The sequence below is a fragment of the Mastomys coucha genome, unplaced genomic scaffold, assembly GCF_008632895.1.
Source record: "Mastomys coucha isolate ucsf_1 unplaced genomic scaffold, UCSF_Mcou_1 pScaffold14, whole genome shotgun sequence".
NCBI lineage: Eukaryota > Metazoa > Chordata > Mammalia > Rodentia > Muridae > Mastomys > Mastomys coucha.
The window spans coordinates 22,163,765-22,180,718 of NW_022196896.1; the positions used below are offsets into that span (position 1 = coordinate 22,163,765).

The 16,954-nt window shown below is 37.9% G+C and overlaps 1 protein-coding gene across 4 annotated transcripts in view; it reads left to right on the forward strand.

Moving 5' to 3' along the window:
- The window catches only part of Lrrc69 (leucine rich repeat containing 69), a 120,005-nt gene that overhangs the window by 60,817 nt on the left and 42,234 nt on the right, over positions 1–16,954 (forward strand). For all 4 annotated transcript variants that reach the window (XR_004117749.1, XM_031366564.1, XM_031366563.1 and 1 more), the window contains exons 6-7: positions 8,132–8,233; positions 12,531–12,710. Coding sequence is in view for 3 of the 4 variants with exons in the window: in XM_031366564.1 (XP_031222424.1) it covers positions 8,132–8,233; positions 12,531–12,710 (282 nt within the window). In the remaining variant the exon portion in view is untranslated. The remainder of the gene's footprint in view (positions 1–8,131; positions 8,234–12,530; positions 12,711–16,954) is intronic.

Sequence of the window (16,954 nt, forward strand, 5' to 3'; positions counted from 1 at the left end):
TTTACTCGTGATCTCCTGTAATTCTTTATGGGATTTTTTTTTGTTTCCTCTTTAAGGGCTTGTACCTCCTTTCCTGTGTTCTCCTGTATTTCTTTAAGGGAGTTATTCATGTCCTTCTTAAATTCCTCTAGCACCATCGTGAGATATGATTTTAGATACAAATCTTGCTCTTTCGGTCTTTTGGGATATCCAGGACTTGCTGTGGTGGGAATACTAGCTTCTGATGAACCCAAGTAGTCTTGGTTTCTGTTGGTAGGATTCTTGCGTTTGCCTTTCACCATCTGTTGATCTCTGGTGTTAGATGTTCTTTCTGTCTCTGGTTAGAGCTTGATCGTCCTGTGGGTCTATAAGCCTGTGTCAGTACTTCTGGGAGAGCAGCTCCTCTGGTAAATCCTGGGTGCAGATGGGTTAGTCCCTGGGTTAAAGCACTCCCTGGAGGCAGGCTCTCCCTGGAGGCAGGGAAGGGGCAGAGAGGATTGCAGATCCATAGCTGTTACTCAGAGGCATCCTGTCCCTGGTGCCCTGGGGGTCCTGGCTTGTCCTGCCTTAGAAAGTCTCTGAGTCCCTAGATTAAAGCACTTCCTGGAGGCTCTCCTCTTGCAGGGAAGGGGCAGAGAGGATTGCAGATCCACCCCAATCACTCAGAGGCTGAGAGGATCCTGTCCCTGCTTCCCTGTGACTCCCCCTCGACCTGTAAGGCCTGTGCCTGCAGGCTGGTCCTGCTTTACAAAGTCACCAGAGAGAAAATGGCAGGTTTCACCTTGATTTTCTTTTTCTTTTTGCTTAGAGCCCTGTTCTTAGTAGATGCTAGGAATTATCACTATGTTTCTTGATTTGCTTAGTAAAATAGATGCTATCTATATTAGTTACCTATAACTGTGTGACATTGTGCCAGAAGATGTAGCTACTGAAAGTAGCCCTTGTGGATTATTTTACATAAGATTTGTTGGTTAAAAAGTTGAGAGGAGTTAGTTGTGTTTTTAAGTTAAGGTTTCTCATGAACTGGAATCAGGTCATCTAGGACTGTAGTCATCTCAAGGCTTGTAGGGCTAGAGGATCTGTTTCTAAGATGGTGCACTCACAAGGCTTTGACACAAAATCTAGATTTGTTCCCATGTGAACTTCCTAAACATCCCCCACTCAATCACAGTTGGCTTCCTTCAGAGCAAGTGATGTAAGAACAAGTGGACCATAAGGAATTGCACTGATTAAGACTTGAGATCATTCTCTGCCTCTTTTCACTTCTATTACATAAGAGTGTGTGAGAGGGGTTTTTATCTCTCTCTCTCTCTCTCTCTCTCTCTCTCTCTCTATCTATCTATCTATCTATATCTCTCCAATCTATATGTACATTTGTGTCTATAAATTGTAATTAGACAAATCACTCTACAAGTGATATATATATCAGGTTTATCATTGTGTTTAATTTTACAGTGGCTGCCAAATCTTATTCATATTCTTTAAAAAATGAAGTGGTCTTTAAATCTAATTTTTTTGGATGTCAAAGCTCTTTTAAAATTTATCCTCCTCACAATTGAGTCTATTTAGAATCCCAGTTCTTATTACAAGTTAGTCCCATGAGCTTTGAGATTCTCTCAAGAGTGACAGTAATTTAATGTAGATTTCTTATCTTTGAGTCTGTGTGAAACCTCAGCCTCTCCTGTTTACATTAAATACTGTTTCTGCACATTCCCCTTGTTGAGCTCCCTGTGGCTTTAGGCTATTATGAACTGTAGCATGGTGTCACTGTGGAATGTGGCTTTGTGTAAATCTGGTATGAATTTATCAAGTCTGGCAAAGGACTTTGCAAATCACAAAAGCCTGGGTAGAGCTGCATTTCTTTGCTGTTCATTTCTTTATCAATTATTTACTGAGCATCAGTAATAAGTTACCTCATAGTCAGTAATTACCATGTATTTACTAGCTTAGAGCTTGCATTATGCAGTTATTTAAGATATAGTTTTTAATGTAATTTTTTATTGATCCTTTTGTGAATTTTATGTTATGCACCCAGTACCACACATTTCCTAGTACTTCCATATCCACCCTCCACCCCAGTAACCTCCTCAGAAAAGAAAAAAAAACAAAAAACAAAATAAAACATTGTGGAAGCTGCTGTGTGTCATGGTGTGGTGTGTCTAACAATATACCCTTTTGTCCAAACATCTTCACTTGCAAAGTTCATTGCAGAGTCATTGGTCTGGTTCAAAGCCTCTAACTTGTGCTACACCATCAATATTGGACCCTGAGTGAGACTCCTCTCTTTTATCCTGCTGTTGCCCTGAGTCATGGAGGTCCTGTAGCTTTGGATCTGTAGGACTGGCCCCTTCACGTGCTCCAGTGACTCATAGATTTCGTACATGTTGAGGTGGGTCAACTTAAAGCCCTGGATCTCGCCTGGGTGGTAGCTGAGTTGTTCAGCTCTCCCACACTGACATCACCAATGGCACCACTGTGCAATGGCTGTTGAGAGATAGGTCCAGCTTGGCAAGGTTCTTGGCATCAACATGGCTTCAGGGGGCAGCCCAGACCAAGGACATCTGCATGACCTTTGATAGTAACATGGGCTGTGGGTATCAACACAGACCCCTGCTGCTGTAGGCCTTAGATATTGCCATGACCCTCAGCATGGTGTCAGGTGGCAGTGCAGGCCTCTCACATCAGGCTGTTCCTCACCACTGTCTCCAGTTCTGACTTCATAGTGCTTCTCTTTCTCTCCCATCTCTCTACCACTTACTGGCACCCACCCACCCGGACAGTGAGGCCATTTGCTTGCACCACCAAGATCCGGTTCTTCAAGTTAACAAAGCCTGAAATAGTTTTCAGTGGTGATTTTCCCTGCTCTTTATAGGACTGATTTATACACAGGGCAAGAACACGTGGTGAAGGTAGGGGACACAGATGGCTGATGTTCCAGTCTCAGACAGATGGTACATATTTTAGTCAGAACAGAAAACTTGAGTAATAACAGCTAAGACAGAGATGGTGTGAACTCTCTAAACAATCCCTCAGTATGGGGAGTGCTTACCAGGTTACATGTTGGAGAACTAAGCTGAAGAGAGCCAAGTATGATGTATTAGGACTTTTGAATATACTCTGAATAAGTTGTATTATTGCTATACTTTAACTTTAAAAACTTGCTTAGGAAGAAAAGCTTGTACGAATTCCAGATTATTATGTACACAAGAGGCTCAGGTCCATCAAGGCTCAGGTGAAGAGTAGCTGTGTCAGATAGCGGGAGGTTGTAATGCAGTAATAGCAAGTATTAAGAAGGATGCATTGATCCATTGCTAGGACACAGTGACATCGTTAATGTGGGTAAAGGTGAAAGGTAAAGCAAAATTTAGAGTAATGAGCTCAACTCCATGGTCTTGTGGGACTTTTACCTACGTGTCCCAGAGAAGCCAGATGTAAGACAGTAATGCTGAAGGTAGTTAATACAAACAATCTTCAAGTCCCTTGAATCCCTCTGTGGTGGTTTGAAGAACAATGACCCCCATAGGCTCATAGATTTGGATGGTTGGTCACTAGGGAGTAGCAGAATTTGAAAGGCTCTGGTGTGAAACCTCTTTTAAGCCCCACCCCCTGTGGAGTGCTTATCGAGTTACATATTGGAGAAGTAGGCTGAAAAGAGCTAAATATGACATGTTAGGACTTTTGACTATACTCTGAATAAGTTGTATTATAGTCATATTTTAATGTAAAAAACTTGCTTAAGAACAAAAGCTTCTACTAGTGCTCTCCCAAACCTGCAGGCTCCAGCCTTCATCACTTTCTTCCTGTCTTCTTTTTTATTGCTATCTTGCCTCCAAACTCAGTTGGCAGATGATCTTATTATTCTCTATTTCAAAGACAAAATGGAAGAGATCACACCTGGGTCCCTCGTCTATGCAGAGCATGCCTTCGGATATATATGGAAGTGCTACCCTTCCTTTCATCTGACTACAAAGAACATAAGAAGGGACGGGACTATTCAACAACCGTTCTGTGTTCTCTGATTATTTTCTTAACATAAAATCCTGTTATGAATCTTCACTATGAAAGTGTTATATATATAATATTCATTACATATGAAAAGAAATCAGTATGGCTAAGCCAGTTTAATCATGAGCTTTATCAGGGCCAAATCGTTTTCCAGTAAAATATTACTAAAGTAAAATACTTATCAGTACTATATTTTTGACACCATCTCAACCCATCATTTCCAATGAAAATGATGTGACTTTTGTTGCCTGTCATACTTCTCCCTTTTGGATCTATTACCTTTTACCTTAGAATGGGATTGATATTCTCATGACATTCTAAAGAAAGAAACAAGTCTATGAAGAAAACAAAAGCAGAGCTTAGTTCCAAGCTCTGACTAAATGACACTTCAATACCTGGCCAGTTCAGTATATTTACTGATTATAACTAGTCAAGGTATTCATTTAGATTGTAGTTGACACAAAAGTAATGGGAACATTAACAATGGTGCCATAATCCATTTTGATACAGGATTTTACATTTTTAGTTTTTGACAGTTGGATATAAAAAATTCCACTAATACTGAGCTTTATGTAAAAGAACAAGTATAATGCAGGTTTAATAATATTAAATTTTGTATACATTTTATCAAAATATTGTGCATGCAATTGTGAAGATTTCAATTTTCAAAAGTGGCAGAATAGCTATTTCTGAAAAAGAAATAAATACTATACACAATGATTAGTTGCACATCTTAAAGAATCTCTTATTATAAATGATTTTACAATAATGTTCTTAAGCTTTTATGTAGTGAGGAAATTCTGTGATTTCTGTAAGCTATTGTACAGAATTACTATTTTTCCATTTATTCAACTTGCTCTTCTGGAAACTGAAATATATATATATATATTATATAGTATTTATAAATTATAAATTTAATATATATATATTAAAAAAAAATAAAGTACTTCGCTATCTCTCCAGGCCTCAAACTTCATTTGAAAAGTGAAAATCATTTGCATTTCACTAAAAACTTCCTTACTAGCCAATCCATTCTCCAGACCAGGAAGCTCAGTGACATTTTCTCTTCTGATGTCTTTAAATTGGATTGATACGCTTGAGCACTATAGATATTTTTGGCTTGGTAATTCTTTGTCCAGAGTTGTATGGTATTATTATAGAATGTTTAACAGCATCTTTGACCTTTTCTGACTCCTTGTCTGCTGCATATTCTCTGTTGGGTTAAAAGATGTGAGTAAACCCAGCATGGGTTGGGGGGGGTGAGTATCAATGTGGACTAAACTTATAACAATGGTGGTTTGAATAGGCATACACTTAGACACTGAAGAGCTATTGTAAATTTTGTTAACACAGCAAAATGTAGTTGATTTTCCTAATGGAGTAACTATGTAGCCAAATACTTTGTTCTCTGAAGAAACTAGGCTGAGGACACCTAATGATGCACAAATTAAGAGGCTCTTAAGTTTATTTTGAAGAATACTTAATGTACAATGAGAGATTGTGTGACTCTAGGTTAATAAAACTTTCCTACTTTACATGTGCTATTAAATTTTCTTTCTACCTCCTATCCAAGCATGGTGGTGCACACATTTAATGTCATTACTTGGGGTACAGAGGCAGGAGAATCTCTGAGTGGTTAATCTGTTATATATAATGAGATAACAAATTGGAGAGCCTGTTATCATGTTTGATGGAAATATAGTTACAAAATTGAAAGCACTAAATAGTCGCCAAACTGTTTATTTTTGTAGATACATTTATTTTTATTTTTTTATTATTATTTTACTTATTCACTTTACATCCTACTCACTGCCTCTTTCCTGGACTCTTCCTCCCACCATCTTTCCCTCCCCTTCTCCTCTGAGCAGATGGGGCCCCCAGGTATCCCCTCACCCTGGCACTTCAAGTCTCTGCAAGGACAGGCACATTCTCTCCCATTGAGGTGAGACAAGGCAGCCCGGCTAGAACGACATATCCACATAGAGGCAACAGTTTTTGGGATAACCCCTATTCCATTTGTTCAGGGTTCACGTAAAGACCAAGCTGCACATTTGCTACAAATGTGTGGGAAGACCTAGGCACAGCCAATGTATGTTCTTTGGTTGGTAGTTCAGACTCTGAGAGCCCCAAGGGTTCATATTAGCTGACTCTGTTGGCCTTCCTGTGAAGTTCCTATCCTCCTGTTCTTCCATAAGAGTCCCCAAGCTCCATCCACTGTTTGGCTGTGGGTGTCTGCATCTGTCTGAGTCAGCTGCTGAGTGGAGCTCTCAGAAGACAACCATGCTAGACTCCTGTCATGCGTGTCCTTTTGGGACTGGGTTACTTCACTCAGGATGATATTCTGAAGATCCATTTGTTTGCCTGCAAAATTCATGATGTTTTTAATAGCTGAATAGTATTTTGTTGTGTACCACATTTCTTTATCCATTCTTTAGTTGAGGGCCATCTAGGTTGCTTCTAGTTTCTGGCTATTAGAAATAAAGCTGCTATGAACATAGATGACCAGGTATCTTTGTGGGATGGTTCTCCACCTTATCTTTTGAGAGAGGATCTCTCACTGAGCCTGGAGCTTACCAACACAATCTAGATTGGCTTGTCTGTGAGCTCAAGGAATTTTCCCATCTCTGTTTTCCTTGTTCTAAGATTATAGGTGTATAATTTTGTATGCTTTTTTTGTGTAGGCACTGAGACTCAAAACTCAGGTTCTCATGCTTGTTTGAAAGTACTTTACCTACAGAGCCTTGTCTTCAACTCCTCTTTTAAAATGACTATGAGTTTACGTACAAGTATGGGTTGCTTATTTACTAGGACAGGAAGAAATTAAAAAGCAATGATTGTGTAGAAAACTAGGGAAAATACATTCTATCTTTTTCTCACACTTAGCACCAACTTATGACTGACATTGGTTCCAACTCTCAAAGTAGCTCCTTTGCAATGGATAACACTTGAAACTGAAATAGAGAAGGTTGGAGTGTCTTTGGTGTGTCCAGGATTCAATTTGATAGAAAGAGGCCTTGAGTTCTTCATCTAAAAATCTTATATATATTATATAAACTTTACTGTAACATTCAAAATTTAATAACATAATTCCCCAGAAAGATATATTAAATCAATTGTTTTTAATTTAACTAATCATTGCTATCTTTCAAATCCTTGGCTTGAAATGACATAAGCCTCTTGTTCTTCCAGAAAGTTCATGAAATGCTGTGGTGTGACTGAGCCAGCTTGTTCTGGCTTATGAGAGTTGATTTTTCTTTCAACTCTACAGCCAGTGAATTTAATTGTCCATGGCAGGAGTATTTATGCTTTAGAATCAAGACTCACTATTAACCCTGGCTCCCCTTCCGTCTCTCTTCTCTTCGAGCCATTTTCACTCAGCTGAGCACTCCTTCTCTTTGCTCCTTTCTTCTCTCACCCCTGCTTTGCTTTTCTATTTACTAGTATACCTCTGAAGATCTGTTTTCTTTCCTCCTTTATTTTTCCTAAGGATTTAGTCTCCAAGAAGTAGCTCTTTACATTATAGGTTCTAGCGAAGGCAAACTGGACAGACTATGAACATAAAGGTATTTGTTATTGTCTATTTCAGGGGTACATTCCAGTAGGGTTTGGATTTTCACTATAGATTAAGTATCCCTGTAAACTCTCTGCTTCCCCCAGCTTTCTACTGTTTCATTTTGCAGTGCCGAGGCTCTGTCACAAGGTCTTGCACATCTTGGCATTCACTGGACTACTGAGCCATAGCCACCTCCTTCTGTTGTCGTTTTCTTCTTCGTAACAGTGTATAATGAGATTTTTAGGTTTCTCTTATCTTCATTAAACAAAAATTGATTTGAGGCATTAGTATTTTTAGTATGTTTTAGAATTGTTTTCATCATGCTTGGTTTTCTAACACATACTCCAAATGTTTCCAGAATTTGGTTTAGTAAACATTATTTTGTTATTGACTCTTTCTGTGACTGTAAACATGTTTCCTTGGCTATTCAATATGGGGGGATATGATCAGTGACTTTAAAACACTAAATGTTTCTAACAAATAGAATGTCTCCTATTCATAAAATACCAATGTAGAATGTACATCCTTAATTATCATGAACTTTAAGAAGTAAAGTGTACTGTCTTGTTTACAAAAGATCTTTTCTTTTACCAGTTTCAGAATCTAAGGCTGAGGGAGTTCTACTGTGAGGGAAACCCGCTCTTCCTGAAGAAGCCATTTGTTGCTCCACAACCTAAAGACCTCTGGACTCTACGGGTGAATGTTTAGCTCATAAGCATGCGCCTTCATATGGAACCCTTGGCTTAAAATGTAACATTATGGATAAGTCTGTAAATGTGTAACACTGGTTCATTAAGAATGCAGATCCTTCATGTAATTTTTTTTTTAGTTGCTTACAGAATTCAGAGTAACCTGTGAGATTTCCAGACTTATTAACAACATAGAGAAGTGGAAAAGTTTTGCTGGATGAAGAGAAAATAGGAATTTATTTTTACTTTAGCATTCTAAGGTGTTCTTTTTTTGTTTTTGTTTTTTGCTAGTGGGGTCTTTATTTCCTCAGCTTCATTTCACTTGTCTCCTTTCCTGAGGAGAACATCCTTGTCATCTGGAATTCACCATGTTGTTAGTTTGGCAAAGCTAGTTAATGATACCAAAGGAAGGACTAGGGAAGCAGATGAAGGACTCCTCCTCTCTCAGCCAAGACAAAGAACACAGGTCCTCCCACCATTGACTATGAGTCTCTAGCATGAAGTTTGATTTACCAGTTTTGTTTGGACCTAAGGCTGAACATACCAGATTGCTTCATATAAAAATTAGATTTACTGCTTTTAAAACTGTGTTCTTACTAAGAAAGCAATATAGATGCATGTATAGAAATAGGTAAAAGCCAGACAATGCCAGTGGGTAAAAACTGAGAGATCTAGTTAGTGAGGCATTACTACGTCCCTCTGTGACTCTCTTGTGTATTCAGAATGAATTTTAAGATGAATTAATACTTTATAGGCTACTTAGAGACTCAGGTTTTTAGTTCCTTTTTTGGTGAATGCCTTTTTAATCAGATTAAAAACATCAATATATCTTTTTAAATGAATATATGCTATCCTGTTGCATCATATTTTAACTATTTTCTCATTGTTAGATGTTTAGATCATTAATATGATCTAATTTTTTGACTTTACAAATGAAGCATTTCTAGAAGGAATCACAATCTTGAAGTTCACAGTGTGGTTAAATATCCTGCAATAGAGGCTAAACTGACCATATCCATAGGAAATTTCTCTTGTGTCCATATTATCTCTATGACTAAAATTGTAGGGGAAAAGAACTGATTTCTTTGAAGATCAGCTCTTTTCAATTTCCTTTTTTGGAGATTATTCTCTTAAATGTCATTAGAAGAATTGTACTTGAGATTCAAATTGATTAAAATAATTTAAAATGGTTACATTACATTTAAGCCTCCTCAACTTGTTTTTTTCCTTCCTGCATCAAGCATATCAGAGTAATGGCTCAGCTATTGTTGTAAGGTTTCTGTGGACAGGTACCGTGCTTATGAACAAGGTAGTTGTTTAATAACCATCCAGAGGTAGGCACCTTCATTGTACCCTTGTATAGATAAAGAAACTAAGGCCCAGAAAGTCTAACTCACTTGTTCACACTCACAAAGATAGTTTTGGGGCTTGGATGTCAATACTTTGCTTACAGTTGCCTTTTAGACCATACACTGCAGTGTTACCAAGAGAGACACTGTGGAAGGTTCTTGGGATAGGAGACATTTCCTGATTGTGGAGGAGGCAGGCTGAATATTTAATCTAATGTGGTAGCTTTATTTCAGAAGACTCTGAGACTAATAGAACATCATTTCTTTCTTGTAATTTTCAAAGTTGTAATGTAGAGCATAGAGTTAATTTTATGTATATATTATCAATAAATGTACACATGTATATATGTATGATAATATATAGTATAAATGACTAGTTTTACTTATATATAAATGATTTAGGTGATTTTGAAAGTACTTATATGAATTTTTCCCAGAACGCTGACCCCAACTGACATATATTTCTAGTTCATTTCTGCTAGACATTTGGTAACATTGCTGGTTTGCAGTAAAACTCCTTTGGGTTTCAATGGGCCATAGGGCTTTGAAACTGTCTTTGCCTTAGTAGAGAATTTCTAACGGATATACTTAGTTGTTTAGATCTGCAATCCTAGCTACATGCGTCCAAGGTCTCTCTGAGGTATGGAATGACTTCTAAGTTGGCTGGAATGACTTAGTGAGACTGTTAAAATTGAAAGGAAAGCAAGGGTTGGGGAAATAGCTCAGTGATAGGGTGCTAGATGTACCAACAAAAGGTTTTAAGACCCTTCCTCACTTCAGAAATGTATTCACTAGAGTTTGATGCCAGTAATTCAGTGCCACCGCAGATGCAGGCCAAATGCCTTGCTAATATTATCTCAGCTGTATAAACTCTGTCATAGTATTAGAAAAACTCTCATTTTACACATGAGATACTTGGGACCAGGTGAATTAAAAACTTGTCCAAACAAGGCCATGCAGTCAATACCTTATTGAACCAGTGTGTGAAACTCTGTACACGATGGACCCCAAGCGCTTGCTTATGCTGCTGTGTACTCTGATGCTTCTTTAATCAGTAGCAACTCATTACATTGTCATTTCCACATTCTTTTTATAATTTGTATACTTAAATATAGATATAACTTGTTGATTATATAATTCAAATGATCATATGTAAGAAAATTTAAGAATGGACCTGAATTTACTTTCAATTTACTAGTGAATTAGAAATTGAAATACCATGTGACCTACATAAAATATTCTAACAAAATAGCATATAAGTGTTTCAAAAATAAACAACGTATTTATCTGTAAAATATTTCCTAGATTTAAAATACCACTGCAATGATGTCATAATTACATGGTATATCTTCAGGAAAATTTACAAAATGTATCTCCAAGAAGTGTTCTAAAAGATATCATTGGTTATACCAATAGAATCTTTCTTTGTGTTTATCCACATTTCCAAGTAAAAACTTTAATTTTCAATGGCCTACATTATTCTTCCAAAGTAATATCTTGGCTTCAAGGAGGATATAATTAATGACTGATATATTAGTTTTCAAGTGATGCATTGAAATCAACATGTTTGGGTCCAGAGTCATATATGGTAAAGGCAATTGCATGACTTAATTTATGGGTCTGTGTATTTCATAAAATTCTTTGTTTATGTTTGAGAAATAAGTCCTTGTCTATGAGTTTTCTACATACTAGAGCTAGCCATCAAATTTGTCTAATTAGCTAATAGCATACCTCTAAAACAGCATTTTGATTTGAATTACAAACTGCTCCTTGGAAACAGAAAAGCTGACAGTAAACCTCTGAGGGTGGGACTCATGTTAGTATTAGTGCTTTCAGATTTATTCCCTCTGTTTATCTTGGCCATTTCCCCACTCAGAAGGTCCTACCCCTGCTCAGGGTGCTTTGCTCTGTGATGGTGGCCTTCCAAGGTGCTTGCTGTCTGGGAAGCATGGGCATAGCCAGGAGCAGGCCTACAGAAATATGTAGGAATTCTATGTTCTTGAAATTTTTAAAGACTTCAATTAGCATGAATTAGGGAAAGATCTTTATATATATATTGATATGTATATATTCCCAATAATGACTTACAAGCCTGATATGGACTATTAAAAAACCCTTCATTTTGGGCAGGAAAATATGTCCCAAATGACTTGTCCTCATATACTGTTTAAATTTCAAGCAGAGTCTGTGTAATGTTTATACAGGGCTTCCATGCTATATAAACACCCATTGCTTCATAAACACAAGCATTGTTTTTGTCATGCTCACATACTGGATTGGGGCACTGTTGAGCAGTGAGGCAAATCGTCAGTGGAGACTTAAGTTTATGTAGCACATTGCTGTGCTTTACCTGTGTTGGTGATGTTGATGGCACTGGTGGAAGGCAACTTCTTTGTCTTCATTACCTTTTTATTAGTTAATGGTATCATTGGAATTGGTCACATTTCCTGTCTATCAGCATATAGAAGCTTAACAAAGATTTACAGTAGGGATTAACTCACAGACTCTAATTCTGATGCTCCTTAAGTGATGCAGATTTGACTGGATTCTGGGTTATAGTCTAGATAGGAAGAACTTACAGACTAGTAAATACGACTGAATCTCTTTGAGTCCAGTTTGAATGTCTGGGTGGCCCCTTCTTATTGTACTGACAGTTACAAAAAAAAAACAGTAAAATGACATCTAATTTTATTAAACAGATAATGTAAATATTATGACTTGGAGTTTTATATTTAAGAGACATAAATATGGTAGAAGGTACCCACTTTTCTTATATGTGTGAAAGACATTATTTCTTTGCAATGGCAGCCACATGAAAGTCATATATAAGTCATTATATTGTTTATTAAGCTTAGATTAATAAACAATAAAGAATTAAACATGATTTTGAACTAATAAGAGTTAATGTGTATAGAATTTGAATTAATTTGACAAACTATTTTTCTTTTAATTTAGGAAATAGCAGCAAGATTTGTCCTCTCTCTGTTGGAAGAAAACAACCCTTTCATTATGGATGCCATAGAGAGTTACCCAGAGGCCAAGGACAAACTATCCCAAGCGAAAAAGTGTTCAATATGCAGAAAGCCTTTTCTATCTGAGTGGCTGGAGTGCGTTCAGTTTGTGTCTCCATCAAAGGTAAACAGCGTGCTTTCTGTGTGAAAATGAACATAAGGGCTCCTGCGTTTGTCCTTACTAGTGACATTTGTACCCAAGGATGGGCACATTCAGAAAACTGTGTTATAACCATTATTCCTTGTTTCATTTGAATTTAAGGTCTTTATCACAATACATGTATTCCATCAAAAGTCCATGAACACAGAGCATGGCAGCATAGACCTTTTGTTATTCAGCATGTGAGATACAGGGGTTAAAAATTCCCTAGTTCAGTTTGCGTTCCAGGAGAAATGTAAAACAGCTTACCTTGCTTAACTGTCACTGCTCTAGAGGTAGTGGTGCCTGGGAGAATGGAGCTGATCAATAAGGCAGACTAAAGTCTCCTGCAATAGCCAACCTTATTCAGAGCATCAGGCCATATATAAAAGGATACATGAGTAAAGTTCTCACTAATCCAAGCTGTGTCTCACAAGCTGTGTCTGCATGGGGCAAAACATGTTTTTCTGTAAAGGCATGTATGGAATAGCTTAATTGAATAACAACAAGCAATAAGGAATTATCTGAAGTAGACTCACTCCTATCTGCTATACTTCGGAGGGGCATGAGAACACATTCCAAGAACAACTCTGTGTTTTGAAGAAGCCGAGGTCACATAACTCTTGTCTTGTTTTCTGTGAGTGTTAAAAAAGTTCAAAAATTTCAAAGAACGCCATTCCTGGATCATGTCACCTGGAGCAGTGCTCACTGGGCAGTTCACATATTGTGTGATGTAAATTTTACATAAGTGTTTGGAAGACTTCTTTCACTTCAAATGACCAAATAGCATTCGACTTAGGCAGTGTAGTCTTTCTCACAACAGTGCTGTTTTGTAGCAGGAAGACATCTGTGAACCTTACCTTTAAATTTTGTATAATGTTCTCAGGTTGTGAAATGTGTTTCCTGTTTTTTTTCAGTCACTTAAAAATATTAAAGCACCTGTAGGTCACATGTCCCAAGGACAATGTGGACCAGGCAGTGCCTGGAGAACCTCAGCTTGTCGACACCTGTTCTAATGAACTTGGCATTTGTTCTTGACACTATAACTTCTTGTCTGGCACTGGTGAGCAGTCATTCCTGGGACAACAGAGTGTAATACTTGATGATAATGTTAAATAGATGGCAGATGCATGCCCTGCTGTTTTGTAGATGATCATCTGGTGAGGGAAGTACAGCACAAAAACAAATGAACACACATGAAAGTATAAATCATGTCATATTATACAGGAAAGGGTAATGTATGTTTTTAGTTTGTTGGAACTTATGTAATATTACCACTGAGTAATTTAACAACAGACTCTTATTGTCTTGTGGCTCTGGAAGCCAGGGTCTCCAATGTCAAGTTACTTAGCAAGACCAATGTTTTTGTTTTGTGGTTTTTTTTTTTTTTTTTTTTTTTTTTTTTTTTTTTTTTTTTTTTTTTTTTGTCTTTTTGCTGGATTGTGGAGTATTCTGTTTTACTTTATTCCTATTGCTTTTTTAATGTTAGTAGTCAACTTGGACCTAGGATTACCCAGAAGGCAAGCTTCAGGACACACCAGTGAGGGTTATGTTGACTGTATTAATTGGGATTAGAAGACATACAAGAAGTTGGAATTGTCATTCCCCGGGCTTGTATGTAAAGACATATAATGCAGCAAGATCTCCTTCCTTATATACATTGTTTCTAAGATATCCATACTGTGGCCATCATGAAATTTTCTACGAGGTTGAAAAGACTTTTGGGGGAGTAATTTGGAGATAATTGGGTAAGTTTTTCCCTTTTGGTCCATCTGTGAACAAACTCTACTTGTAGTAGGCATATCCACTTGTGATAAGTAAAAACAAAGGAAATGGTTAATCAGAAACAGCATCCTCAACTCATTTACATTTTTATTGTGCTCCAATGACTGTAAATGCCTAAAAAAAATCTATGAATTGGTAACACCCATTACAGTTTGTCTAGCTAAGTCAGTGTTTTTACTAGAAAGTTTTAGTCTTCAGGGCATTTAGTAATCTTTTTACTCGATTTTCACTGTCTATTTCCCCTACCAAACCTAAACACAACAGATTTTAGTTGTTTTTTTTCTATTTTATTTTTTATCAGATACTTTCTTTATTTACATTTTGAATGATATCCCCTTTCACAGTTTCCCCTCCAAAAAAAAAAAAAAAACCCTTGTCCCCCCCTCTTCCCCTGCTCACCACCCCACCCTCTCCCACTTCCTGGCCCTGGCATTCCCCTACACTGGGGCATAGAGCCTTCACAGGACCAAGGGCCTCTCCTCCCATTGATGACCAGCTAGGCCATCCTCTGCTACTGCTGCTGGAGCCATGAGTCCCACCATGTGTACTCTTTGGTTGGTGGTTTAGTCCCTGGTAGCTCTGAGGGTACTAGTTATTTCATATTGTTTTTCCTCCTAAGGGACTACAAACCCTTCAGCTCCTTGCGTCCTTTCTCTAGCTCCTTCACTGGGGACACTGCTCAGTCCAATGGATGGCTGTGAGCCTCTACTTCTGTATTAGTGAGGTACTGTCAGAGCCTCTCAGGAGACAGCTATATCAGGTTCCTGTCAGCCAGTACTGGCCGGCATCCACAATAGTGTCTGGATTTGGTGATTGAATAGGGGAAAGATTCTCAGGTGGTGCAGTCTCTGGATTGTCCTTCCTTTACCCTCTGCTCCATACTTTGTCTCTGCAACTCCTTCCATGGGTATTTTGTTCCCCCCTTCTAGGAAGTATTGAAGTATCCACACTTTGGTCTTCCTTGAAAGGCCCTAAGCAGTGATGTTAAATATCAAGAGAAAAAATAGATCATCACTTGGAAAATGAGGATAGAAATGTGCCCTGTTGCCTGAGATGGGAGTAATAGCTGGTTGTGTGTGTAACCTATTTGGAAGAGCTTACAGTCTTGTCTGGAATGGATCACTGCAGTCAAAAGAACTATAAAGAGTAAAACTTGCCAAATTACTTAGCAAAAGTGGCCCAAACAGCCTGCTTCTCTCTGGTCATGTTCACTGCACCTGGGACAACTTGCCTTATTCATTTTTCACTTGGACAGATTCCTTTGCAAAAATCATTCGATGAGCTGTTAGCTTTATTTCGAGACTTTTTTTGGGAGAAATTTCCAGCTAATAAAAATAATCATAGCCAACTCTGTGCTGTCACCTGGAATACCATAGTTAATATCTAAAACAGCCCAGGGCACTGATGAGATAGCCTCACTTTAAACAACTTTGCCAAGTTCTCAGTGTTTCCAACTGGAGACCAGGGGGAGAAACTCATGTGTGTTATTCCTTGTACTCAACCTGAAATGAAGAAAGAGCTAGTTTAACCTAGCCAGTCCTCATTTATTTAATTGACTTGGAGACGATCATGTTGAAGAGCCATTTATTTACTTCCTCAAATTCAGTTTCCCGCAGAGTATTCAATATACATATATATGTATATATATTTCCATCAGCTGTTGGCAATGTAGAATCCTAGTCTGAGAAGAAATCAGATATTCCCAGGAACATCAGAAATTCACAGTATAGATTTGATGATGAGCCTCAACACTTACCATCTATGTCATGATCACTTCCTCTTTAAGGGTATGCTTCCTTGTTTGTTCAAAGGCAATAATAATCACTCCCATCTCACAGGGCTGTGGCCAGTTGTTCAATAGGTTAGGCTGATACTGCTTAATATAGCAGGTGCTTAATAATGGAATGACATTATTAGGCAAAAAGAGGACGGTTCCATTCTTGTAGTAAATGAAGGGTTAGTGCATGGGTTCAAGGAGGCGATGGCATTGCAATTAAAGTTCTTCTTCCAATTTTGGAGGCCTAGTGTTAGTGTTTGGGACATGGAGAATTAATGCAATAATAAGATTAAACTCAGCTTAAGACGTACAAGACAAATATGGAGGCATTAGTGATGGATCAGTGGGCAACTGCCTGACCACAGTTAAAAGTGTACGAATAATTAGCTCACTCAGAACTGTGAGCATACAAGCTAAACCATGGGAGATGCTGTTAGAAAGACGTAGAAAGGCAGGCTATTGAGTATGAAGTTTGACTTTAATTTTGAAAGCTTTTGTACTAGTTTACCATGACTCCTGAAAAACAAACAAACAAAAACAAGAAAACAAAACCAAAGCTAATCCACAGGCCTGGGTTTGTGGAACAGAAGTTTATTTTCTAAGACTCCTGAATGATAGAAACCTGAGACTAGTAGATCAGAGGCTTGATTCTGTAGCCATACTTCCT